Source organism: Crocodylus siamensis, chromosome 5, assembly GCF_052110815.1.
Source record: "Crocodylus siamensis isolate JL-2025a chromosome 5, ASM5211081v1, whole genome shotgun sequence".
NCBI lineage: Eukaryota > Metazoa > Chordata > Crocodylia > Crocodylidae > Crocodylus > Crocodylus siamensis.
Genome location: NC_143399.1, coordinates 11,993,465 through 12,020,536, shown reverse-complemented (window position 1 = coordinate 12,020,536; position 27,072 = coordinate 11,993,465). Strand labels below are relative to the sequence as shown.

The following is a 27,072-nucleotide window of genomic DNA, read 5'->3' as shown; positions in this document are numbered from 1 at the left end:
AACTGAATGGGAGGGAAGCTGCAACAAATGCATCTCCATCAGCCATAGCCTGGGCAGTCTGTGCGGGAAAATGAGGGTGTTCCCAGCATCAGTTCCTTTCCACGGGGTCGGAAGAGGCAGGTCACCATCCTGCCCCTTCATCAGTAGTATACAAGTTCAAGCTAATATTTCAATGGCTGGATTACTCATCCACATTCTTTGCCTTACAGGAAATCCTTTTTCTCTGGCCATGCCTCCTTCTCACTCTATACCATGCTTTATTTGGTGGTAAGTATCTCTCAGTTTTCTGTTCGAACTGCATACGGGGGGAAAACTCACCTGTACTTGCAGCGATCTGCCCTTTATATATATAGCTAGATAGCTAGATAGATAGATAGCTATATATAGATAGATATCTATATCTATATAGATCTCTCTCTCTATATATATATATAGAGAGAGAGAGAGAAAGAGAGAGATCTATATAGATATATATGACTCTTATTGCTGCAGAGGATTTCAGGGGCTGAATACATAAAACCTGTCAGTCAAAGGAAGGAGGAAAGAATCCAAATTACTCTCACTTTTTAACACTGGTTTGGTTACTCCTGAACTTTCTTTCTAGCTTCTCAGACCTTGGCCATGCAGATTGCTGGGCCATTGCTTCCTGCCTCACCCCAAACTCCCACCGAAGTCCATGGGCATTTGGGCTCAGTCGAACAAGGCACCTACATAGCTTATGGGCAGGAGACAAAGGTCACATTAGGAAGCCTGATCTCTGCACTTGATGAACAGGTATAAATGGCTGCTTCAGTAGGCAAAAAGTCAGCTTTCTGTATCACATTTGGGCCCAAATCTGTAAGCGGAGCAGGTGAACTAGCCTGCACACTCAGTCTGATCCAAAACTGCGGGCCGGTCTTGTTTTTCTTTGTCCGTGAAAAATGGCTCTACCCTTCCTGTGTTCAGCCGTTGAATAGAGCAGTGTGCCAAGGTGCTTCCTGCCTTTAGCTGCTGGAGGCATGCTTGATAGAGCTCATGAAAGGACCTAGCACAGGTCAATTATGGGTGGAACTACAGTAAGCTTTTTTGGAAGGGGGATTTGGTTAGTGATTTGTGTAAAAAATAATTAGGAAAATGGTTTGGGATACTTTCAAAGATTTGTGGTCCCCATATCTCCTGTAACGTTAGATTGGAAGCCAGAAAACTGGCCCTGCACTTACAAAAACATTATACATGAACTTTTAAAAATCTGTGACTAGTACTTCCACCCCACTTCTTTAACTTGCCCTCTGAAAAGATAAATTACTGCTGCTCCCTCCTGGTTTTTAATCCCTAGAATTTTTTTGCATTCCCCCCCTGGGCTGGAAGCAGTTTCTGTAATTTAATTACTGTGCCTTTCGGACTGTTTGGGGGGCTGCATTAAATTATTTCCTCTTTTTTTTTTTTTTCCTTTTTTCTTTGCTCAAAACATTTTGACTTTATTCCGAAAACATTTACGCCATTTCCTCTCAGCAGCGTTAAAATAGTGCAGTCTGAGTAGCAGGGATATGTGAAGTAAAAGAAATGGGGCATTTTCCCGCCTCTCAAAAAAGATTATGTTTAATGCATTAACAGAAGAGAGAGAGAGTGAGTGTGTGTGTGTGCGCGCGCGTGTGTGTATGTGTGAGAGAGAGAGAGAAATACAGGATTATATCAACAGTCCCGTACCATGTGTTTCTGAATGAATGTTTTGTTTTACGCACCAACCAAAATCACTACTTCCATGGAAAGGTAATCCCCCCCCAACCCCAGTAGACCTCCTCCTCCCCCCAAACAGTGATCTATATTTATATACCCTGAAGTGCGGCAGCTTTAATTAAGGGAACAAAGTTAAAGGTTCTTATGCAGTGGCAGGGTGGCGGGGGGGCGTGCGATGGGCAGGAGGGGAGTCATTCCTAGTGCCAAAACCAATGCAGTGATGTTTCACAGAAATTTAAGCCCTTAATGGTTGATTTGCAAAACTTTCCAGATTGCGCTTGGAAGCCATTGCTTGCAGTGGGTTTAAAAAAAAACAAACCCGAAGGGTCTGCAGTCAGTCACTTAAGTCATCTCTGCCTTCGGAGTGGCTTGCATGCTTCGTTTCAGGAAACTGTGAGCACTGGCGGCCCCAATTAAACAGGCGGCTGTTTCTGCCGGAGCATTCAGCAAAATCGGTGTCCTTCTGTGTTCTGCCCCATCACTCCAAGTGTTGGTTTCCACCCCGCTTTTAATAGGCCTCTTCCAGTCCTGATACTATAGAAGAGTAACAGGCACCCTTAAATAGGTCAAAACCTGTTCTGCTGCTTTCCCTTGACTAAAACACATGGGGACAACTTCTGAAATGCTTACTCAAGAGAAAACCATCCTGTGGACAGATTCCTGGGATGAGCTAGATGACATCAAGGTCAGTGGAAGAAGAGAGGGCTCAGCACTTCTCGGGACCTTTGCCTCACTAACTTCAGTGGCAGTTGACTAAAGGCTTCGGGCTGTTTTGCAGAACGTACTGTGCAGATTGCATTCCTTCTAGCAAACCTTGCCAGCACACGACTGGTAGAGGAAGCACGTGCTCCTCCCCCCCGGGATTGGTCCCCAACTTGGTACTGCTCAGGACGTGGGGCAGGTTTTTTGCTGCATGGGCTAGGGGTATGTTGGGGATGGGGAAGGGGGTGCTAAGCTGCGGCATAGAAGTATAGGAGCACATATGTGGCTTTTGGCCCACCCCCAGGCCCGCCCACAAATTGTGCCCCGCCCCAGACTCAGGAGGCACCAGTCACTCCCGCCTGCCACATTTTTTTTTTTTCTGCAAAGCCAATAGTTACACAGCAAGCTAGAAATGAGGTGGCATGCTGCAGTTCAGTGGAAACTTGGGCCCGTGGTATAGGCTGACAGGCCTTGCAGAGGCAGGTCTGGAAACAGCATCTTGCATGTATCACTCCCACAGGACACTGGAGAAAGTGATAGATTTCCTGTATTTATCATTAATAGGCACTAGTGTCTGCCATATATTTTTTCTTGTAGCTGCACTATTAGCTTACGTGGTTTTTGGCCACTACTCATGACTGAGTGGCTTGCTTTGAGGTTAGACAATGGATTTGTATAGGCTGGTTTGGATAAACGTTGTCTGAGTTGGACTAGATGACCTTTCAAGGTGTCTTCCAGCCCTACTTCGGTATGATTCTGTGAGTGTCACAAACAGCTGGATAGCCCTAGCCATTGGCTCGATTGACCCTTGTAGAGCCCAAGCCTTTGGCTCGATTGACCCTTGTGGAGTTGTGGATTGGTTCGATTGACCCTTGTAGAGCCCTAGCCATTGGCTCAGTTGACCTTTGTGGAGTTGTGGTTTGGCTCAATTGACTCTTGTAGAGCCAATTGGCTCAATTGACCCTTGTGGAGTTGTGGAGTGGCTCAGTTGACCCTTGTAGAGCCCTAGCCATTGGCTCGATTGATGCTCCTTCTAGACACCCTTGTGGAGGATGCAGTGTACTCATGTGACTCTACCGGCAAATGTAGTGGGATGGAGGACTCTCCTGACCGTAGGCTGTTACCTGACAGCAGGGATGTATCAGAGACCCGGTGAGATTGTGGCCTTGGCACACCACTACAGACAAGTTCTGGTCTCTCTTCACCAGCCGTGCCTGTCCTCATATGGAAGCACTTCAGCTATCAGCACTCTGCAACGTCTGTCTCTCTCCCCCAGCCCACAAGAGACTGAAAACAAAACATTTTGGCAGCTGGCTATTGGCTCTTGGCCAATACAGAATATATCCTCCAACACCGTGCTCTGAAAGGCAACAACAGCCTTTCCTTGGTTGGAGCAGAGCAAGCCAGTGTGCGACGACAGGCTGGTTCCATTTATCCCTGTGAATGGAAGATGATTGTCCCAGAATTCCCGGAGGTTTTTAAGGCTGAGAAAAGTTGCGGTCTGACCATCTGTTCAATAGATGTGCCCTTAGGAGTTGGGGCAAAATTACGCTAATGGAACTGATGTAAATTGAAGAAGAAAAAAAAGGAAGCTTGAGATGGGGCAGTAGTAGGTGGTATGTCTCCAACATGAAGAAGCAAGTGCTTCTCTTGTCGAGCCAGGCCTTCCTCTCTGCCTTCCCATCTTCCTGCCTTTCAGTGCAGGGATCTTCTCCTCTGTAGTTTTTGCCATCTGTGGCTTAATGCATATCTATCAACCCAGCAGATGAAAAATCTGCTGTAATCGAAAAGCTGATAACAGTGGAAAAACATACTATATTATAAAGATCTTAATCTACAAGGGGAAAAAAAAAAACCTCTCTCTCACTCAGTTGATTGGGTGGCTGGAGCTACAAAGCAGTATTTTCCCAACTTTATCCTGGTTGCCTCCTTTAATTTGTCCTGGGTTTAATTAGCTCATTGGGCCTCATCAAGGAATCGTCTTCACATACACACAGTATTTGTTCTTTGATTCTTAAAAAGCTTTTTAGTAAATGTTTGGTTTGCTAAACTCAGCACACTGCTGAGTGCTGCTAATGAGATGAAGGACTTTGTAGAAAATTGGAATCAGACAAAATTAGGGTTGGAAAGGGCCTCAGGAGGTCACATCTAGTCCAGCCCCCTGCTCGAGGCAGGACCAGCCCCACCTAGTTCATCCCAGCCGAGGCTTTGTCAAGCTGGGTCTTAAAAACCTCCAATGCTGGAGATTTCACCACCTCTCTGGGGAACCTGTTCCAGTGTTTTACTACCCTCCTAGTGAGAGAGTTTTTCCTAATACCTAACCTAAACTTCCCTTGCTGCAACTTGAGCCCATTTCTCCTTGTTCTGTCATCTGCCATCGCTGAGCACAGTCCAGCTCCATCCTTTTTGTTACCACCCTTCAGGGGTTGGCAGGAGCCCAAGGAACAAGGAAGTTGGTGCATTTTAAGGGAAGCTTAGGTTAGCTAATGGGAAGACTTTTCTCACTAGGAGGGTAGTAAAGCACTGGAGCAGGTTATCCATAGAGGTGGTAGACTCTCCATCCTTGGAGGTTTTTAAGACCCAGCTAGACAAAGCCTGGGCTGGGATGATGTAGTTGGGGCTGGTCCTGCGTGGAGCAGGGGGTTGGACTAGATGTCATCCTGAGGTCCCCTCCAACCCTCATTTTCTGTGATTCTGTGATCTGCAGGTTGGGGGTGGTCAATAGTCACAGGGCCCTTTTTTAAAAAGATGCCTTTGGACCAACTTGTAGGGGCAGAGTGGACAACACAAAATTTTGTCTGCTGGTGATTAGTAAGCATGGTATGTGGTCAAATCTTACATTCAGCAAGTTTCTCATTTAAGATCATTCTCAGGCTTGCTTTTTAATTCTGTTTTCTGTTTTAAACTCACATATTGGCAAAATCCTCAAAAATACCTACTCTGTACATTTCCCTTTTAGTAAGTCTTGGCCATTTGTTGGCTTTGTATCTGGCCAAGAGAGCCTAAATGGAGGCTTCAGGGGTATATGTGGTAGCTGTGTTGGATTTTAAACTTCATTGCAGAGCAAGAAGAAAGATTTGTTACCTCCCTGCCTGCCATCTGACACCTCCGGGGGAGAAATCCTACCTGAGCTACACATCAAATTGCTACTCAGCACAGCTCACAAAGACATGAACCCAGAGGGACAGCCTTCCATCTTCAGCTCCATCTGTGCAAAAATGAAGTTTATTTCCTACCTATGGGAACTTTTTACCATCTTGTACCATCTACACTTTCCCCAGAGCCTGATGAAGGGACTTTGATCCTGAAAGCTTGCAGAAAAGGACAGTTTTCTTACAATTTCCCAGTTGGTCTACTAAAAGGTATCATTATGAAACCAAGAGTTCTAGTTTTTTGTACGTCTTAAATGGAGGCTTCAAACTCATGAAAAAACATGTGCCCTGTAGAGAAATCAAACAAAAGACAGTCTTAGCAGTTCTGGAAAATATTCACATTTTGTTACACTTAAAATGGAAAATGTTTGATGAATCAGCGCTCTCAAAAGATGCTTGGTTGTCATTAATCCCCAGAAAAATCCATTGTAGTGCTGGCAATGTGAGGCTGCCATCAGTGTACTTCAACTCGATGTGTTAGGTGCTCATTTGGGTGTGAGAAGAAAGCTACAGTCCTTGGCCTTCCTGGTCACGTGGTCAACTAATGTTTTATGCTGAAGATGTTTATCCAACTGGAATGATAACGTATCAGAGTTGGCCAGTGTTATCAGTATTTGTCCCATTAACAAAGTGTGAATAAATATCAAATACTGGAGGGTTGGGTATTTTTGTTACATTCCACATGCTGGGAAGCATGTACTTTTAAGCAGAAAGACACACTTCAGTGAAAGCTCTTGGATCAATTCTGAAACACAGTTTCATAGCTAACATTTTGGGAATTGTCTTCCCACCATAAATAAGCAATTAACATCACTGCTTTGTGTAATAGTTTACAAAAGGAAATTACTCTCCAGCAATCTGCTTCTCCTTGGCTAAGTGGCATTATAATGCTTATTTATACTAAGAGGAAGTATGCCGAAGTTTTGTGCACGCGGCTCTGTGGCTTTCCCCCTGCTCCCCCATCCCCCCCTCCCACAACTTTTCGGTCTGGAAATGGTCAAGGAGATTTGTGTGTACAAATGTATAAGGGTGTGTGTTCACTAGAAAGAAAGATAATTCAAGTTTTTCACTTGAATTAGCTGCCATGAGGTATAATTTCAGTGACTTTTGACATGAGTTAGCACAGGAAGTTAAAAAATATAGAAGGTTTAATTAGGTATAACTTGGGCCTGTATGTAGACTTGTGTGAAAATTGCAGAGTGCTGCTGCTTTGCTCCAGGCGTGTAGGTTGTAGCCGTGTTGGTCTAAGGACATCGGCAAACAAGGTTCTTTGGGTGAATCTGATCTCTCTTATTAGACCAACTTAAATAGTTGGGGGGAAAAATTTAGCAAGCTTTTGGGCTTAAAAACCCTTTGTCAGGGTGAGGCTGTCTCCGCAGTTGGTGTGTGCTCTTCCTGGATGGAATCACCTAGCTAAGATTTTACCCTATTTTGCCCCACTGAAGATTTAAAAGTGTAAGGGCAAACGCTTGAAGAACAGATAGGGTTGGTATTAGGGTTGAACTATAAGAATAAAGGCATCAGGGGGCTTTTTCAGCTCAAGTGGAATATATAACTAAGAACACTGATGACCCAGACTGCAGGAGCGAGTAAAGTGGGATTAGGTGAGGATCCAAGGAATGGCCAGGAAATGCAGAGTTATGTGAGCCCAAGTATTTGTGCCCTTAGTGATAGGCAAAACACTTCATTGCAGCGGGTGCTGCTTTAACCTGAAATAGTATCTTTGGAGTGACTGCGCAGATGTCCTAATGGCCCTGTCTCTGGGCTGAAAGGAAAATATTTACTCCTGTGTTCGCTGATGGGGAACATCTTGAACACTACTGTAGGCATTAGCTGGGAGTAAAGGCTTTAGAGAGGATGTGTTGATGCCCTAACTCTCTGTCTTGGGGCTGAAAGGAGAATTATATTCTTCAAGCCCTGCCCAAAACTCAGTTTTCCCTTGTTCCTTGAGAGTAAAGAAGGCAGAGACCGTTTTCTATCATTGAGCATAATTAAGGAGAAACAACGGTGATTACTAGCCTTGAATTCAGCGACGCGGGGTGACAGGATCTTCCTTCCTCACTACTAACGAAGCTCTTTTGTGTTTCCCTGACCTGTGTTCCCTCATGTGAACTGGGCAGTCATTACTGAGTTTGGCTGTTATTCTAATCAGCTCTGATTAGTTTTGTCCCACAGTTGGACTGATTGCAATCTCTTTAGCATTGTTCTTCACTTGTGGCTGCCAGGGGAGAGCTAGGTCATGGAATATTGTCCCTATTCCAGGAGTGGCGTGAGTTGAGCCATGTGTTAGTATTGGCAATCCCAGGGTACCATGCACAGTAATTTAAGCAGAAAAAGCACTGGGTTCACGTTCAAGTTAGCTAATAACATTGGGATTCAGTGGGATCATGTCCAGTGTGTTAGCCCCTAGCTAACTGATATTAGTGATGAGGCTTCAAATTAAAAGGACAGAAAAGTCAAGCATTTTCTGCTTGCTTTGCTGCCTGGAGATCTTTCTTCCTCTCCTATGCCTGCCTGCAGCCTGACTGCACAGACAGGACAGAAGTTCGTAAACCAATTTAACTTAAATCAGTTAATTCTGATACTACAGTCATCCAAGTTTGTCTTAAATGGTTTTGGCCATAATGAAAGCAGTGTATGTGCACTAAACTTCTGGTGTGTTACAGATTTGAACTGGTTTCCAATCACTTATATTTGTGATTTCTATCCCTAGCTTTAGCTTACAGTCTTGCTAACTTCACCCAGGCAGGCCGCTAGCCATACACCAGGAATTTGGCTTAGTTTTGTTCAGATAAGTGCACCTAAATTTGTCCCATTTTTCAGAAGGGTTTGATGGACGGTAGATTTAGGTCAGGTCAAAACTATTCCCATCAAGGATGTAAGATATGGCCCTTTCAGCAAGTTTCCCAGATTTGGCTGGATGCAGCCATGTGGGACAGATGGGCTAGCACTGGGAGCGCCTTCTGACCACCACCCTGAACAGAAACCCCCCACCCCCTGCACAAAAGAAACCACTCATTCCCTTCTCCTGACCTGTAGACTGACAAGTGAGCATGTCCTGTCCTCCCATGCTGTTCAAGTAGGGTCACATACTGACCACGGGCTGCTCCCACAGACATCAGTGGAAGTTCCCTGGCTGGAGAAAAACAATGTATTGCCCTTAAAGCCATCCAGTCTGCGATAACTGCTCTGCTGCCAGCACTTCTGAAAGTGGAGAGGATCTTAAAATAGCTACACCGACATACTATCCTTTCCCCCGGTACCCCCTTGCCCACTGCACGCTTGTCCTTCCCATTCCTTTTAACTATGAGATATGATTTTCTTTTGCTGCTAACACTGGTCTGCCCTGGGAGTAATGCATTTTTACATTACTGTTATCCTCACCCAGTCTCCTCCTCTGAACTCCCACAGCCTAGTGACACCTCTACTTTGAGCAGACGTCACTACCTACTGCTGCCTTAATTTTCAGAGAAACGGTGGGGGGTTTCCTGCTTCCCAGTTCCAGCATTGCATTTGCTCCATCAGGAAATTCTGATCCTAATCCTTTCAGTTTTCATTCTGCTTTCTGATCTGCTTTTACTGCCTAGTGTTAGCATCAATGCCCAGGCAACAGGAGCCAAGATAGCTAAATGCCCCCTAATAAATGAATGGAATAGCTGATCCGCAGTACTTCTAGGGTCCACAGTACTATAGTATCTGACTGAGTACCCTAGGGAAAACAGGGTTTTTATGAATGAAGAATGGAGAAGCTAAGTGACCCACCCAGGAAACTTGAAGTGAAAAGGGAAGTGAACCACTCTTCCCTTGGCCTACACAAGTGCCCTGATTGCTGGATAGACAAGGCTTTTTGGGTAAATCTGATATCTTGTATTAGACCAACTCAGATAGCTGGAAAAATTCTTCTTTGCAAGCTTTCCTATACAAATACCCTTTGTCTGGCTGGGGAAGCATCTGCAGTTGGTATGTGTGCTCTTACTGGAGGGAATGAATGGTAAAGAAGCCAGAGGCTTCACTATACACTACAGTACACTACAAACTACACACTAACTCCTGGATCATCTTTTTTGTCTGTTTTTGGTTAATATTTTTTCCTGCTTATCCTGAAATGCACGTGTGTCCATGCAAACTAACCTAGGCAGGCAGTACCATTGCCCAGATCTTGTATCTGGGAGCTTCTTTGCAAAGTAGATCTGTGAGCACGCAGTTGGGAAATACACTTCTGAAAACATGGGCCCTAGCGTACACACAGATTGCCATACTGGCTTTTTATCAGTTTTTATCTTTTATTTATGTACTTGCTTTCTCTCCTTTGATTTACGTACTCAATCAAAGTCTTGGGGCTGCTTTGAGGCCCCAGGAGAACACAGAAGTCATTCAGAACTGTACCCAGAAGGGAATATGTGCATGATTGTTGCATATCAGACATTTGAAACCTTTCTCTTAAGGGTTTAAAATGAACATGCAAGAGATTGCAAACATGAAACCAGCTTATCAATCCACCTAGTAGAGCTAAGAATGAATGTGCATTGAGTGCAAAACTACTTTAGGACCCTGCATGTCCTTCAAACAAGCAGGGTGACAGTACCAGTGTATTTTACATCTCTCAGCTAATAATCACACATTATTCATTGCACTGCTGCAGCTCCCCAATGTAGATATTTAAAGGGACATGGCATTTGCATGACAACATTGAGACTATGCATTCAGGCAGATCAGATCTCCTCGAATCTTGTTTAGTAGGCACTTAATGCAATAAGTTTTTATTGATGGATTACTTGAGTAAAATACTGGGGGTATCTGATTTCTAGCATTTCATAGTGAATGTTTGGTGGAAAAAACCCTGGAAGCCAGTCTACTGTCAGTGGCTGCATCTACATGAGCAGCAAACTGCACAAATATTACTGCGCAGTCATTTAGTACTTGCATAACCAAGTGTTTATTAATAAACAATTGTAAATGGCTATGTAGCATTGTTCTGTATTATTCAACAGCTGTGTTTTCCCATTCCAAAGTAGCTGCGTTTTCACAGTAGGTGAAGTTCAGGTAGTTTGAGAATTGCTTTTAAATACTTCTGATTGAAAGGTACATTAAATCTGTAAAACACCGTCAGTTTTTCTTCTTAGCATAGACATAATTCAAAACCACAGTACAAATGTATAGGGAAAGCATTCACCAGCATGTGTAAGTGTATTTTACAGAACCTGTAATGTGATTTAGATAATTTGAAGCATCTGCTAGATTACTTGTCCATAGTCTTTCCAAAAAGAATAAATAACGTGTTTTTATAACATAGCAGAGAGCACATTAAGCTAATCAATACAGTGATCTCCTTTCTAAACTTTCCAATTCTCCTTTCTAGATAGATGATGTAACTGTCTTATTTGTGATATAATGGAAATACACCTGGGCTTGATTCTCGTTTACCCTTTGTGTACTTTAGTTACGGATGATCTTGCTTTGAGCAGGGGGCTAGATGAGATGTCCTTATGAGGCCCTTTCCAGCCCTACTTTTCCTGTGATCCTACCTTATACCACTGCAGCCATATAAAGCAGCCTGAGTTTGCAAGGGAATTTGGCTCCTTTTATGCAACATAGGAAAACGCAGAAAATACAGCATAAATCAATATAACTCGAAAGAATGAAGTCATGTGCACCAGCTGAGAAGCTGGCAAGAAACGTTACCCAGTCACCTCAAACAATTGAAAAGATTTTCCACGTGCTCAGAATTTTCTATTTCATTGTTAAGGGAGTAAAAGCCGTGTAGGCTGTTACACCGGGTTACTAATCTAGATTCATAAGTAAGTATTAAGAGAGTGGCCAGGCCTCTCCCTTCCCCGTGCATGCGTATGCATGCGCACACACACACGCACGCGCGCGCGCACACACACACACACACACACACACACACACACTCCCAGACAGGACTATGACTTCATGACCTACAGCCCTTCCTCATCTGCACCCCCCACCCCTGCCCATCCCTGTCCCCGCTTCCTCCCCCGTGCACAGGAAGGTAGCACTTTGTGGAGGGGCACTCCTACTTGTGCTCCGCCGTGGCTCTGCCTAAGGCTCGGTCAGCCTCAGGCAGCTTTGATTTGTGGGCAGAAGGTCCCAGTTTTCCTGTTGTCTCTTCCCTTTTGGTTTCCCTTGTTCCCACAGGAACCTGGGAAGTAGGTCGTGCCCACAGTTTGAAACGGAAACAGGCTCAAGATAGCTGTAGGGGGGACAATATCCATTTGACGTCACTTCAGCTTCATGTCAGGTCAAGCCTTTCGGTCTTCCCTTGTTAAAAAGAAGTGATCCCTTCCCCCCCGCTCTGACCCACAACTCCCGCTCTTGTGTGTGACACAGATGAGAGTCAGAATTTCAATTACTGGATGATTAGGGTGGGCGGACACTGGCTTTCCTCACCCGAGTAATCATGGGCTAGCCTGTTGGTCTGTTTGTGTGACTACCAGGGCAATGCACTTCACTGCCAGTCATTTTTCTTTGTCGGTCCATTAACAAGCATCCTGCTTGTCCATGTAGAAAAAGCTATATGTCTATAGCCGTTAGGCTTTTCTTGTCCTGTACATGGATCAGTGGTTTTCTTCCAAGTCAGAGTTATGGGCCTATTCAAACTCGCACTGCAGTCAGGACTGAGACATGCCTTGATTTCAATGGGAGTTGGCTCCGACTCTGAGTTCACATTGTTGCACAGGAGCGGGGAGGTGACCATAAGCATAACTGTCCCAATTATGTAAGAGTTAAGGGATCGTGATTTCCCCCGTGGTTAAACAGGAGAGGCAGCATTTATAGGAATTCTTACGGCTGTTCCTGGAAATATTAGGGAACTGTGTGTTTAAACTTTGCCATCAGCATCCTTGACATTTGCCAAAGAAATGCCACTGCAAATACTCTTTGTTTTTTACTTTCTCTTGGGTTCAGTTCTCTGAATATGTTGTCATCTAACAAGGATGCCCAAGGAGTTAGATCGGTGCCTTCAGAGGTTGTCCCTGATGTTGACAGTAAACCCGGCAAGCTACACACAGGCCCACACATAAGGAAATGCTGCCCTGCCCAAGTTGCAGACTGTGTGTGAAGGGCCAATTCCTATTCCACTATGTTAAGAAATGATAAATATAGGTTCACACCTCCCCTGGAGGAAATGGGCACTAGGACTTGGATCTCCTGCACCCTAATCACCAGGCTGTTGGGCTGAAAGGTGGGAGTACCTGTTTAACAATCACTAGTCAAGTTTTTTTTTTCTGACCACAGTTTCAGGGACTTATACACAATAATGCACCTGTCCAGACAGAATTGGATCGCCAGAGAGCATACACAGTCGCAGAAGAGCCTTCTGAGCATGCCAAGACAGGCAAATGTAGTTGTGCAGGTGGAAATATGATCTAAAATCTGCATAAGAACCAGAAATGCCATCTCCACAGCTACATTTGGACTCCTAAGAAGTACTTAGATGTGTAAGAGTGAAATAGGTTTGGGGTTGGAGAAGGCGGCTGTTTATAAAGCAGTCCTCTGCAACACCAGTTTGCTGGGAGGGCCAGGAGAGAGATAGGGCCAGTGGGTGCCCTGGCACCACCCCCTGCCTTTCATGCTACCACTCAGGGATCCAGTACAAAGGGTGCACGTGCATTACTTGGTTCCTGACCTGCACTCACTGGAGTAGCTTCCCTTCAGTTCTGCTGCCAGGGGCTCATTTTGAACCCCCCTCTCCTCCACATTTGTTTTTTGTTAATGCAAAATGCCTGTTCACTCATGCGCTATGACCCTATGCTGCTCAGGCCAGTGGGCACCATCCCCAAGCACCTGAGGGCAGAATAACATCCCAGTGCCATGTTTGACTAGCTCTAGTTTTGTGCATTCGTTCTGCTGTATAGGGCATGCTGCAAGGAAGTTGTAGCATTAACACTCACTTCTGTTTTTCCTCTCTCTGGTCAGTTATATCTGCAGGCCAGGTTCACGTGGAGAGGAGCCCGCCTGCTACGTCCCCTTCTGCAGTTCACCCTCATCATGATGGCATTTTACACAGGACTGTCCCGTGTGTCTGACCACAAGCATCACCCTACGGATGTGCTGGCAGGGTTTGCACAAGGAGCCCTGGTGGCTTACTGCATAGTAAGTGTCATCTTGTACCGTGGTGTTTGCAATGGGGTGACCCTGTGCAGTAAGGGTGGGGGCGGGGTTGGAGGGTAGCAGTGATAATGTTGCTGGGTCTGTGCTGGTGACTGCATTTCCTGCATTAGGAGTTGTTAAGCGAGAGTTCACATTGACATGGTGGCTGGCTCCTTTAAATGGGCTGCAGTGCTTAGATGTTAAGCACGGATTCAAGTCCTTTGCAGTAAATCGATCTCAGATGACATCCTGGATGCTGCCCAGAGCAGGTGGAGAGTGTGATAAGGTACAAGGTAAAAGGCTGCTGAACAGGACTGGCAGAGCAGTATTACTCAAACTTCCACCAGAGAGGCCTGCTGCAAAGCCACCAAATCCCTCCTGCATCACAGCTGGACAAGATGAAAGACCAGAGCACTGCATTAGCATGCTGAGGCTGGCTGGTACAGCCCTGTGTCCTCAGCGCTGCACGTTCTGCTTGCCAGAAGGGGGCAGGTAGGAAGGATTGAAGGGTCCGCAGGGCCAAAAGTCTCAAGCCCTAGTTATACAAAAGCAATAGCATGCTTAAATGAAACAGCTGCTTCCTACTCTTCCTCATTGTCCTGAAGTTCAACCAGTTCATGGCTTGGAAATGGTCCCTGACTGAATGCCTGTCCGTCTGGACACACAGCCAGTGCAGGGAGTCAGTCTGGACACATTTCTCCGGGAGTCGAACATGCAAACAGTAGTACGAGCTTTCCTTCAAAGTCAAAACACTTTTCATAGAGAAGGAAACCGTTTCCTTTTGTTGATGCCATTGCTGCTCTGATCTGCATTGCTAGTCAGCTGACCTGGTGATCTTCAGGGCCGTGTCTTTGGTCCAATATGGATCTAAGATCCAACTGAGCGGGTTGGGAGGCTGGGAAGATGTATATTCCCTTCAGAGTTAAAGGTCTGTGTCTGGGAACGTGGAGCTTGGGTTGGTTGTTTTGATTGGAGTTGGGATGTTAATGCGGTAAAAAAAGGTTTGTGAGAAAATGGTTAACAAAAGCCACGATTGCTGGTCTGCTGCTGCCTGGCTTGTTCTCATGCAATTTACTTTAAAAGAGGGCCTGATTGCACAGTCCTTTAACTCAAAGTGACACATGTAAATGTTTAATGCAGGCAGAACAGGAGGGGCTGGCTCTGTCTAATGATGTGATTGTTTTCAGCACCGCTATCTTGTATAGGAACAAAGGGGTTGGGGGCTAAGGTAATTTATGTGCCTCTAGAAACTCCTAAAATCAAGTTTTTAAAAGGTTCCAGACTTTTTTTTTTTTTTTTTGGATTAATCTGAACAGTTAAGTAAACCTAGAGGCAAGGAATAAAGTTCACTTGAGGTTTGTTTGTAGGACTAGAAAATACGTTAGTTGAGCGGTTTTCTCTTTTTGATAAAATGCTAACGTTGAGCCAAAAATATGCTGTGATTGAGATGTTTTAATAAAATATTATTAAGCTCTCGGGCAGTGGGAGTTGGATTTTGACATTGCCAAGTGCCAGTGCCACATCACAGCTTAGTGTTCGCAAATCCAAAATAGCCGTGCAAGAGGGCTAATTGATGGAAACCGTCTAAAGAGCCCATTGTATCCATGTGTGTCTTTCTGTCTTAAATGGCTCTTTACTGCATGGTAGTAGCAAAACCCTTGTGGTTCATGTATCTTTTGTACAAGTGTCACAGGGTAGTTCTCAAAGGCTCGAGAACCATTTACTATCCTAGCAGCCAATTAAAGAAACAACGCATCACTGTTGAGAGCTGTGGGAGCTGAAAGGCCCTGGTAAACCTTTGGAACAATGAAGTAGTTTTTCTCAGTTCAGGTGCCCCTCGTCTTGTCATGTGGTTTTGTCGGGACACTAATTGGGTATGCAGACAGCCTTTCTTTTTCTTTTTCATGCATGCATTTTAGTAACCTGCATATTCTTCTGGTTGTCACTTTAAAAACTTGCTTCAGGGTTCAGGAGGGAAGAGGAATCTGCACAATATGCGGAAAGGAAGAAATTTGCTTTCGATCTTAGTGGATCGAAGCGGCAGCTCCTGAAAGACAATAGGGCTCCAGATGCTAGAGACGGACATTTGTACATTTCCTGTCGAGTGACAAGTTGCAAATCTGGTGAACTTCTCCATGGCCTTTAACAGATGGCAAATTGTATGGGGGCAGCAAGAGGGTGAAAACGCTGCTGCTATAGGTTGACTTTCCTGTGACGCGGCGAGCCCGCATAGGAAGCAGCTGCCTGATCAAACAGGCCTGGTCTTTCCCTTTTAGCAAAGGGCACACCCGCTCGACTCCCTGCTCTTTTGTGTGCCTTGGTTCCTGGTCAGGATGCAGAGAGGGCACTGGTCATTTGTAGCTGTGTTCTCACAGGGATTCACTTGTTATAGCTTGGAAATGATACAAGCAGAAGTACAAGCAGGTGAAAGATGGCAATTCCTCCCAGGATTCGTACCCAAACCTTGCTCTGCTTGTGTCTGATGGCAAAAGACAAGCTGAAATGTTCATTAAAGAAAGGAGAGGCGGGGTTGTTAACAGCCCACTGCAGGTGTATATTTTTCCCCTTTGGAGGCTGCCTCCCCGGTAAAGGGCATGGGCATCGAGCAACCGTGGGTTGCTGACACTGTCAGGCAGAGGAGGCCACGCCAGGGCTTCCTGCTGCTACAACAGAGGAGAAGGTGGTGTAGACCTGAGCAATTTTCCCAGTCCTCCCAAAGTGAAATGAGTGGTGTAGACCTGAGCAGTTTTCCCCATTCTGCCAAAGTTAAATGGGTGGTGTAGACCTGAGCAATTTTCCCAATCCTGCCAAAGTTAAATCGGCAGGTGAAGTCCTCTCGTGGCCAACAGGTCCAGAATCAGGCTCTCAGGCCCACTATGAGCGACTTCTGTATGCTGGAGGCTTTTGTTCCCATGTTAGGGTCCCTCCACTTCTGTGCTGTTTGCTGAGAGACCCTGGGGGACAGTCAGAAATCCTGGAAGTTCAGATGCTCCGCTCTGTCTTGGGGCACATGCTAAGGTCACAGCCCTCCCGTTACTCTGCAACACTGCTGCTTCTCCGTCAGCTCTCATCAAATGACTCCACAGCTCCCGCTGCCCTGAGCCAGCACTTCTCTTTCTCTTCCTCCCTCTCCTGCCCAGCCACAACTGTTAAAAATATATTCACTCTGTCCGCTCCAAGGACCTTTCACTGGAGCAGCCTCTCCCAGGTCTCCTAGAATAGAGGTGGGTCTTGCTCCTTACGTCATTCTTGTCCTTGTCAAGGCAGGACTGGTGTGGCACAGGTGGGCGGGTAGCACGTGCCGTCAAGCTCAGACGGCAGGAGGCTGCTAGCAGCTCTGCACAACGATGGCACAGAGGAATCTTCTTCCATCGGGTCTGCGACAGGCGCGGAGCCGCTCAGGACACCCTCAAAGGCTGCTGAAGCATTCGGTGGTGGTGCCGCCCTTATGTGAAGCAGTGAGGAGCATCACAGATCCTGACTCTCAACCACTTCTGATAGCTTCCCACCTCAGGATCCCACTCTTCCTTTGTAAAGCAGATGGATAGCAATCCTGCTACTTGGAAACTCATTGTAGCTGGATAGGCCAGCTACATCGCTCCATATCTTCCCCATGCCACTTCCCTTTCTGAGCTAATCAGCCCCGCATATAACACAATAAAGTCCTTGTCATGGAAATGTTTTTGAATACGGAGTATATGGAGTAATTTCCATGTCACTCAGCTGGGGCTAAATGTCACATTGTTAGCTGGTGAATGTGGTAATATAGGTCTGACCTTTAAATTGCAGGGTCTAAGGCCTTTTTGCTTAGCCAGTCACAGTTTTATCATCGTGTGACCAGGTTTGCACCACTCAGCACGAGGAACGGCCATCCCCTGTGACTCAAGGGCTCAGAGTCTCAGCCTCGATGATATTAAAACAGTATGAAATTGGGTAGTCATCGTGCTGTAATTTTCAGTAGAAGCCAGATGTGTGTTTCATCTCCAAGGGTTACCAAAGCTAAATCCAAGTTGTTTTGTAGCAGACACATTTGTCCTTTAGTGCCTGAAATAACAAATGAAAGACTTTTGTGCCAAGCGCTTCCAGCTGACGAAACATTCGGATTTGGTTCTGCCGTGAAATACAATGAGAATTTCTGAAACCAAAGGAGCTTGTACAGGCCGTGGACGTGTCTCATGTCGTTTCTCATGGAGAAGAGGGGGTGGAAACGTTGAAGAGACAGAGTCTTTTTGGTGTCCCTCGCCACTCAGATTAGTTGGTGTAACTTGTTGTATGTCATTAAGGAGTTCTTTAATGTAATGAAAAGAAATGGGATTATTACGTGGAAATACAAGATACTAGCTTAGTTTGTACAGTACATTCCCAGTCTTCTGCTGTCAAGTTTTCTTTATGGGTGGAGAGCACCTTCTACAGGAAATGGAAGAAATCCAAGTAAAAAACTTTGCACATTTATTAGCCTTTTCTTGTGTTAAACAGTTGAAGCATTAGGAGGATTTAACACACTGTTTTAACCCTAAAAGATCATGTTTCATGATTCCTAGATGTGTTTATATAACCTCAAGCCATGCTAAAAAGGAATACAGTTTAAAGGGGAATTAAAACTACCACCAAGACTTAGATTTAAACCCTCAAAAGCAGTGAACTCCACAGTGAAGGGTAAAGAAACCAGGATGGCACTCCATCTATAATGTAGTGGAGTTTGAAAATAAGGGCCAGATTCAACATAATCCCCATATGCTTCTTGTGCCGAGCAACTGGCACCTCCCTCCTCCCCCAAATTGATTTGTCATGGGTATCTTGGTGCAGAAATTGGACATCTCTCTGATTGAATCCAGCCCTGGGAAGTGGACAAGTGAGAGAATTACTCGAAGCCAGCTGAATGTGAGGTTTGGGTTTTTTTTAACACCTGATTAATATCCCCGACAAAGAAAATAAAAAACATTTTTAGAGCAATTAAATATGCTGTTAAACTGAGAAATGTATAGGGTTCACTTTTTCTAAATGGGCCTCATGCAAGCCACTGTTTTTGTGAGCCTTTTACTCTCTCCTTTAACTGTAGGAGCAAACTACCACTTAGGAACGTGTCCCAAGACGCGCACATGTGCAGGGGCACATTTTTCCCACAAAACAAATAGCACTGGCTCATATTTGTGCTGCTGCTTTTTCTTCCAGGGCATGCCCCTGCACACATGCTCTGGTGCGTAGCAAAATGACCCGGGTGGGGTAGGGGAGGCTGGGGCCAGCACCTGTGCTGGCTTCAGCAGCCTTACCTGAGGTCCTGGAGGCCACCCAGGGCAGCAGCAGCACCAAGACAAAAAACGCCCCACGGTTCTGCAAACCAGCACAGTGAACAGGTGCACACATGCCACGTGCAGTTTGTGGCACCACAAACAGCTCCGAGGCACCACAAATCACACGTATGTGCTCATCTAGATGCAACCTAGGCTGCATGCAGACATGCCTGTGGCACTACATGCCGCACATTCAGCTCTTCTCTGTGTTGCAAGGTTGCAGCGTTGTGGAGCTTGACCTTGGGGGATCCTGGAGACAATAAGACCTGCACACAAAAAAAAAGGAGTGGCATATGCGGCACCAGCGCACACTGCCCAGACTGGAGCCTGGCTGGCGGGAACTATTCTCCGGATGCCGGAGAGGGCATGTGGCACAGGTATCCCCAGGAGAAGTAGCAGTGACACAGCGTGCTGCTGCTTCTTGTCCCCGGGGAAACAAATGTCCATGCTCATGTGGACATGACCTAGGTTTCTAAATGATGTACTGATGCCAGTACTTGCACCCAAGAAGAGGAGCCAATTTTTACATGACATGTCCTTTGTACATTTTTAAACCAGACTATTTATGGCTAAGTAATAAAACCCCAAAATGAAGGATTCGAGCCCTCAAATTTTAGCTGTAGAAATAAATAGACATTTCATAGCAGCCCCATGGTCCATGTAGTTGGTTTCCTGTCTCCAGCAGGAGTGTACAAAAGATGATTTGGAGGAAGAAGGATACTGCTCAACCAGGAGTCTGGAGAGCTTTGCCCTGTGGAGCAGAGTAGGGAGGGAAATGTCTTTCTGTCGTTTGTCACTCATCAGCCCCTCAACCGGTGAAGTCTTTACTGTCTTATTTAGTCGCATAAGTATCTATTCCATTCCCAGTTAACATATAACTTAAATGGTGCTTCCAACTGTGGCAGGAGAGGGAGATATAAAATACATTTATAATTTGTAAAAGTGTCACTCATTAAGGCTTGACTCAGATTTAGCAGCACAGCAATCATTGCACAAGATCAGATCAGCGGGCCTTGCAATCAGGCAGCTTTCCTTCAGTGCGAGCCACACTGAATTCATCAAAACCCACATCATGGGCAATTAAAAGGGAAACCTTCCATTAAGAGAACCATAATGCCAGACGCTTGGTGTTGAGCTGTACTCTGAAACACGTGAGAATTTCTACAGCTCGAAAATACCAGGCGTTTTTCTCCCCATTGCTTTGGCTAAAGTAAAGCTTGATGTGTCACCTAGGATCAGCCATCAGTTGTCATGTCAAAATAAGTTTCGGCCCCAGTGAAAAATCCTGACGCTTGTAGGTCTGTGAAGCAAGTTAGCGTTTATTCTGCTATACACAGCATACAGTACGTGTAGTATATTTGTGTTTCTCCCAACCGTCTCTTTTTTGATAACAGGGATGAGTCCTCTGTCCTTCCGACTGTCTGCAGGGAGTTATGCTGTCTGAGTCTTTTCCCTTCTGGCTTCGGGGTTAAGTTTGGCAACAGAGAAAGTGCAACAGTCATGCTGGGCTGATAAGGGTTGGCCATGGCTGCCAAGGGAGGATGTGAAGGCTTCCTCCCAGCGCTTTGTTTCTTATTGTGATACTGCCCCTCTAAATTGTCAAGCGCTGGCCTTTTCACATCCGGAAGAGTGGTTACGTCATTGGGTGTTCAGGAAAATGTAGTCAGAAATATCGCCTCCTTCCATCCAGGCAGCTCTGACAGCTAGTCAGACAGTCACCCTGGCTAAACCTCTGTCTTGTAACCGATGTGTCAGGGCAAAAAGGGAAAAGTGGAGCTTGCCAAGCACCCCTGACTCATTATGGACAATTCACTTCTTATAGCAGTTTTAATTTTAGGACTGCATCAGAAGTCTGTCTGGTTGAGCTGCTCTGACGCATTTTAAATCAATGGGATGACTTGTGTGAAGACGTAGCTTTGTGTACGTGGGTTGTGCTTTTTAATGGATTTAGGTTTTACTTTCATTTTTTTTTATCATTTCCTTTCTGGGCTTCCAGGCCTGTAGCGTAGTTCTGTGTTGTCATGTTATTCGTAGGGTGTACGTATAATCATCATTTACCGTCACAACATCCTGTTGGTAAAGAAGCATTGTAGATACCCAGGCTTACATCTGTCAAGGGCCTAAGCCCACAAAGCACTAAGTCCCCTCAATTCCCACTGCCCCTGTGGGAACCGTGGGACTCGCAGTCCTTCTCTCTAGCCTCACAGTGAAGTGGTGGCAAAGCTGTGATTACCATCCTGGGTCTCCTGTGGTTTTGGGCTATATTCAGTGATTGGGTAACGCTGAGAATTTGTTTTGAGTACAAACACAGCACCGTCATCAACAGCCTCCAAATAGTATTTGAATACATAGCATCAGATGCAGTGGCATTGATCTCTCAACTTGTACTTGCAGGTGTTTTACGTCTCAGACCTCTTCAAGCCCAAGATGAAGACTTCTCTGCCGCCGCCTCCTCCAACACGGAAGGACATTCTTTCATCTGTGGACATCATTGAACGGAACAATCACCACAATATGGTGTAGACCATTGAAAAACCTGGTCTTTTTTTATATTTTAATTTTATTTTTAAATTTTTTTTTTGTTGCAAAAATGACTGCTGACAGCAACTACCTGCTGCTCTCAAATCTCATCAGACAGTAGAATGTAGGGAGAGACTTTCTTGCCCAGCCAGTAAGGTCTAACTCTGTGGCCTTTTCACTTGCAACATTTGCATGAAATAGGTGGTGTTCAAATAAAAAACAAAAAACAGTGAAAAAGGAAAGAAATAGTGGTGCCGGAGTTCTGGATGTGCAATTGGTTGAGTGTTCATGTTATAGTGAACACCAAATTGTTCATAGCGTAATGAACACTAAATGATTATGTGAAGCCGGCCAGCATTTTTACTATGAATATTTCCAATGCCTGTAAGAAAAAAAGAAACTCACAACTAAAATGATATAGCACTATGTACAAGAAACAGCACTGATTCAAGATTTGGGATTGGTCTATACAAGTTGCTATTTTTGTTCGCATTAATATTGGTTTGCTCAACTCCGTTCCATACTGTGACTTAGTTTAGAAGTTTGCCCTCGCAAAGGCGTCTGAAGGGGGTCTGCTCACACTATGCAAGTTAGAAAAAGTTAACACTAGAAGAGATTTCCACAACAGATTGAACGCGAATGAATCAGTTAGACCCCAAATCTCTTCATTTCCATCATATCCCCCATGACAGAACTGCATGAGGCATCAAGCACACACAAAAGCAACAAACGGTCTAATAAAACACACAAAAAAACTTCCTTCGTTTCCCTTCCCCCCTACAAGTTGCAGCAGAATTTTCTTTGCTATTATTGCTGCCGCCCTTGGGAGTGCATGTCATGTAAAATGTTAGTGGTTGGACTTTTTGAAGATATGTTAGCACTATGTACTTGGGATTGAGTCCCAGGGAACATTGGTTCTGCAGTTTTGGGACGGGCTGCTGGGCGGAACGTCCCAGCCTGGATTTCAGTCAGTTTGTGCATTCCCCTCAATGCCTGTGGGTAGTGCCATGGTATAAGCCATTCAATAGGCCAAATTCTGTCTTCCGCTACACCAGTGGTAAATCAAGAAGGTGTACATGAGAGTGGGGTTTTACCCTGCAACCCTAGTTCTTTGGCTTTCTGATGGAAATTAAAGCTAAATGTTTAAGATCAAGGTTAAAAACTTCTCAAGACTTACTCTGAAAAGGGATCATGCATCCTACGCAGAATGGCCATTTGCACATCCTCTCTTACAGAATCCGTCCTGTCATTTCAACTATAGCAAGCTATGATTTTTATATATAAATATTATATAAATAATGTATAAAACATTAAAAATTAACTATGTAAAATATTATTTCTGAAACAATTTTTAGATATATCCACTATGATTATAAACTGTGTCCTGACCTGTGTTATTTACATTTTGCTGCTTAAAAAAGCATTGAATTAATTTTTTTATAGTCGACTAAAATATTGTAGTTCTGTGGTAGTAATATTTTAATGAAAATAACTACAATTAGAGACATTTGTATAAAAAAATCATATTAAATTGTCTGTATTTTTGTAATGTTTCATTTTGTAAAGAGAAGAATATTCAAAGACTTTTGTAGAATACAAAATTAAAAGTTTGTATCTGCGAAATTATTGCTGTATAAATGTGCTTTTTAAATAAAAGCCCATAACACAACTAAATACCCTGTTTTAGATTGTCTTCTATCTTCACTGGGGTTGAATTACACTTTGACTCTTGGCGGGGCCTGGAGCTGCCCATCACAGTGCCCTAATACAATTGGAGGACCCCCCGCCCCAGGTTATGATTTTCAAATCTTACGGGGGGGGGGGGGGTCTTGTCTCTTATGGTGGGGCTGAGCTCCCCCGTAATTCAAGCCCCTTGGTGAACACGTGGTGTGTATATCCATTCCAGGTAAAAAAGAACAAGGAGCACGACGTACATGGGGAACCTGAGTCCAGTTCAAATGGCCATGCAGTAAGGCTCTCACCAAGCTCCTTCCCCCTTGCAACAGAAATCAGACCTAAGAGAGAGCCCTATATTAGCGACGCAAGGATGAACTCTCCTCTGACACACCTGTCTCTGACCACCCCTCTTTTTTTGCCCATTGTTCTTGCGAGGAAAGTAATGATGCTTCAGGGACTTACGTGCATTTTACTTATATTAAAGTAGTACCTGGAGACCTAGGTCCTAGGTTCTGTACAAAACCATATTAAGAGGCAATCCCTATCCTGAAGAATTTAGTCTAAACCAGGGAAAGCGAAGTTCAAGTGACTCACCCTAGGTCCCACAGAAGGTCAGAAATAGGGCCTGAGCTTGGCTTTCTCAGTTGTAAGTCCACTAGACTTACTGTGAAGAGCTCTCTTTTACTTCACTTTGCACGTGCACAAATCTGCTTCCCTTTGCACTGGGACACGACAGCTTCACTTGCTCCTGTGTATAGCGGTATTCGTAGGAACTAATGTTCCCATTCTATTTATTCTGCTTATCCTTCACCTGCAAATAATTGATGAATAGTTCAATAAAAGGGTTTCAAAGACTTTTTACTGAGTGTAAGGCGTGAGAGAAAACCACACGTTCGCAGGCTGCTATTCAAAGTCAAGGTTTACCACATGGCTGATTTGGAGAGCAGTTAAGGGCAAGCCTGACATTAACAGCAATGCATTTGTTTGTAGCTACCTTTGGAGCAAAGTATGGCGGCCAATTAATGTGGTGTAACACCCTGCATAGAGGTGCATGGCGAGAAGAAAATACCACCTCAAACTTAAATAAATATCAGGCGGAACTCAAGTTTATTAATAAATTATTGCTCAAATTGAAACTTAGAACAGCTGGTAACTGTGCACATCACATTGTACGTTCAAGGGGATTTTTACATGCAAATATTTGTAGGCAGGAGTTGCAAGTATTGTGCGATGTATAATTTCGTCAGTATTTCCTTGAAAGGAAGAACCTGAACCTGACGGTCTCACGAGGTCCCTCCCAGCCCTAAACTTCTGTGAACTCCACCTACTGAGTTGCTTCTGGCCACCTGAATCTTATTTCTTGAAGGCTCTTTCCAACTTATTGCCATGACTCTGGCCTGACTACTCTGAGTCACCATGGTTGACCCTAGGGAATGGCCCTAATAAAATTCTCATTTCATATTTTTCCTCGGCCTCTTGGAGAAATGAATCCCTTGCATCACGAAGAGATGGATAAGTGAAAGGTGGCGATAGATAGAAAAGAGATGAGGGCAATCTCTGGGAAGATCAGCTAAAGAGCAGATGGCAGGCTGCAAAAATTGGGGTAATGGATGTGTGCCACGGAAAGGTCAGACATAGCTAGACCTACTGTAGCAACACAGTCAAGTGTGCTGAAAAGAAGGCAGCCTGGATGATGTGAGTACAGGTAGGATATTTTGGAAGCGTGGGCAGTGAAGTGGAATAGGCTTCGCTGAGAGGTCTACATTTCACCAGGGCATCAGATCCCGCAAGCAATAAGGGATTCATGTAGGAAAAGGCAGCTATGTCTTGCTTATGGAACAAGCAGCAAGAGGGAAGTGAAAGAGAAGTCAGTGAAATGGAAAAGCAAAACCACATCAACAGACAGGAAACCAGGGGTGCCTCTGCACATGCTGGCAGGGGGAGGGGTGTTTTAATGAGAGTTTTCCCAAAGAACACAGCAGTGTCATGTGCATTAAGCCCCCGCACATTTAAAAATGGCTGCAGGGTGGTTTAACTAACGCTCATTCAACAAGCTTTAGTTAAAGTGCCCCAGTAACCACTTTTAAACCTGCAGGGCCTTATACACTCCATGCTACAGCACTGCTAGTGCTTTCTGATTAGATGAATTAGATGAATCTAGTCTGCTGCAATGCAGTGTTGGAGTATGTGTGTAGGCACCCCAAGGTAGCAGCCTCTCATGAAGTTAAACCAAAGCCCTATAAAGAGCAGGCAAAATAAGAAACTCTGTGGAGGAGCTGATCTTTAACATACAACTGTCTCAGAGATGTTTATGAGGTAGTCTAACACAGCCTGTTTTCATCCCTGCCAGGTAGGTCCTGTCCACAGGGCTGCCCTCTCTTTGGAAATGCAGGTGCAGGAAATCTTGTCTAGTCCTGTCAAGGAAGCTGCACATAACTTCACCTATAACTAGCTCCAGACTAGTTGTGAGCATGGCATAATTACTGTAAATTATGAACTCTGTTTCAATATGTGATAATCTCAGTCTATGGGCCACAAAGAATTATTCTCAGCTTTGAGCTTTTTACTTTCCCGTGTCAAAGTTTCGGAGCAATAAGGATCACCCACCAAATCTTTGCATACATCGCCTACATGTATCTTTGCATGTCAGCATTCGCCCATATGGCTTACTGTATGCACCTGAATTTTGTGGGAGTTGCTCTTTTGTTCTAGGGCAAGAATGCTGCCTGCATTAAACAGAGTTGAGAGTTTGTCTGAGCTGTACATTGCTTTCCCTAGGAAGTGGCATTTGCAGTCTTCACACATTAATGCTCTTTGAGCACTGATGAATCATTTTACAGTGCGCAGTTTTCCATACCAGATGGAGAGCTTGAGCTTGTTTATTCCACAAGCACAAGCAATTTAAAAACCCCTCATTTTTTACTCTGCATTTTAATTCTCCAATGCCTGCCTCTTTTAAGATCCAGGATTTTTGTTCAGCTCTTCCTCAAGATAAAACCAGTGGCAGTATCAAAACATTGCTAAAGTTCAGATCAGGGAGGGGGGGCGGGTTCATTCAGAGTTGAGCTAGGCCCCCCAAAATGCTGATGTTGAATTTGTCTATTAAAGTTGCCGACTTCTCTGAATGAGCAATTGGGGAAAGCAGAGTAGTAAGATGGCGCTCAGCTAAGCATCGCCACAGAAAACATAGTTCTAGTGACTTTTGTTCCTTTTGGAGCAGATGCATTGTGCATAGCTCTTTATGTATTTGTATGGCAGTGGTCAAACTGTCAGCAGTGGGTAAATGCCCAACCCCTTGTTTTTATCCTGTTTGTAATGAGAAAGGAAATAGTCCTTAATTTTTTTGTACACCCTACACCAGGGGTGGGTAAAATGCGGCCCGAGGGCCGGATGCAGCCCCCCAGGCCAGTCTATCTGGCCCGCGGGGCCCCTAAAAATTTAGAAAATTAATATTAATCTGCCCTGGGCTCCCTGTCATGTGGGCCTCAGTGGCTTGGTGAAAGTCGGTAAGCTGCCCTCCGACCAAAATAATTGCCCGCCCCTGCCCTACACGCTCAGCAAAACCACATTTGAAGTAGATTTCATTATCCACTCACATTATTGCTGTTCCTTAGAAACGTCTCTATGTAGTTTATTCTCCCTTGTAGAAAGTATCTGTGTAAGCAAGTTAGTAACTACTTGGGTACATTTTTAATAAGCTACTGATGTTGCCTCAATTCCTATTTTATTTTTTAACACAAAAAATACATGTGGTTTGTCTAAGCAGAGAACTTTCAATGTCATACTTTGGGATGTTGGTTGTAGCCGTGTTGGTCTAAGGACGTACTTTGGGACAGCTTTTAGAGAATTCATTGCTAGTAGCAAAACATCCACAAGTGCAGCTTTTAATGGCGTGACATTTA

General features: G+C 44.7%; 1 protein-coding gene across 1 annotated transcript in view; it reads left to right on the top strand.

Annotated features, from left to right (window-relative positions):
• PLPP3 (phospholipid phosphatase 3) overlaps window positions 1-23,167 on the top strand; it is a 71,784-nt gene extending 48,617 nt beyond the window's left edge. The window contains exons 4-6 of the mRNA XM_090047202.1: window positions 210-267; window positions 13,509-13,685; window positions 21,368-23,167. Of these exons, the coding sequence (XP_089903328.1) occupies window positions 210-267; window positions 13,509-13,685; window positions 21,368-21,496 (364 nt within the window). The 3' untranslated portion in view covers window positions 21,497-23,167. The remainder of the gene's footprint in view (window positions 1-209; window positions 268-13,508; window positions 13,686-21,367) is intronic.
• The last annotated feature ends 3,905 nt before the right edge of the window (window positions 23,168-27,072 follow it).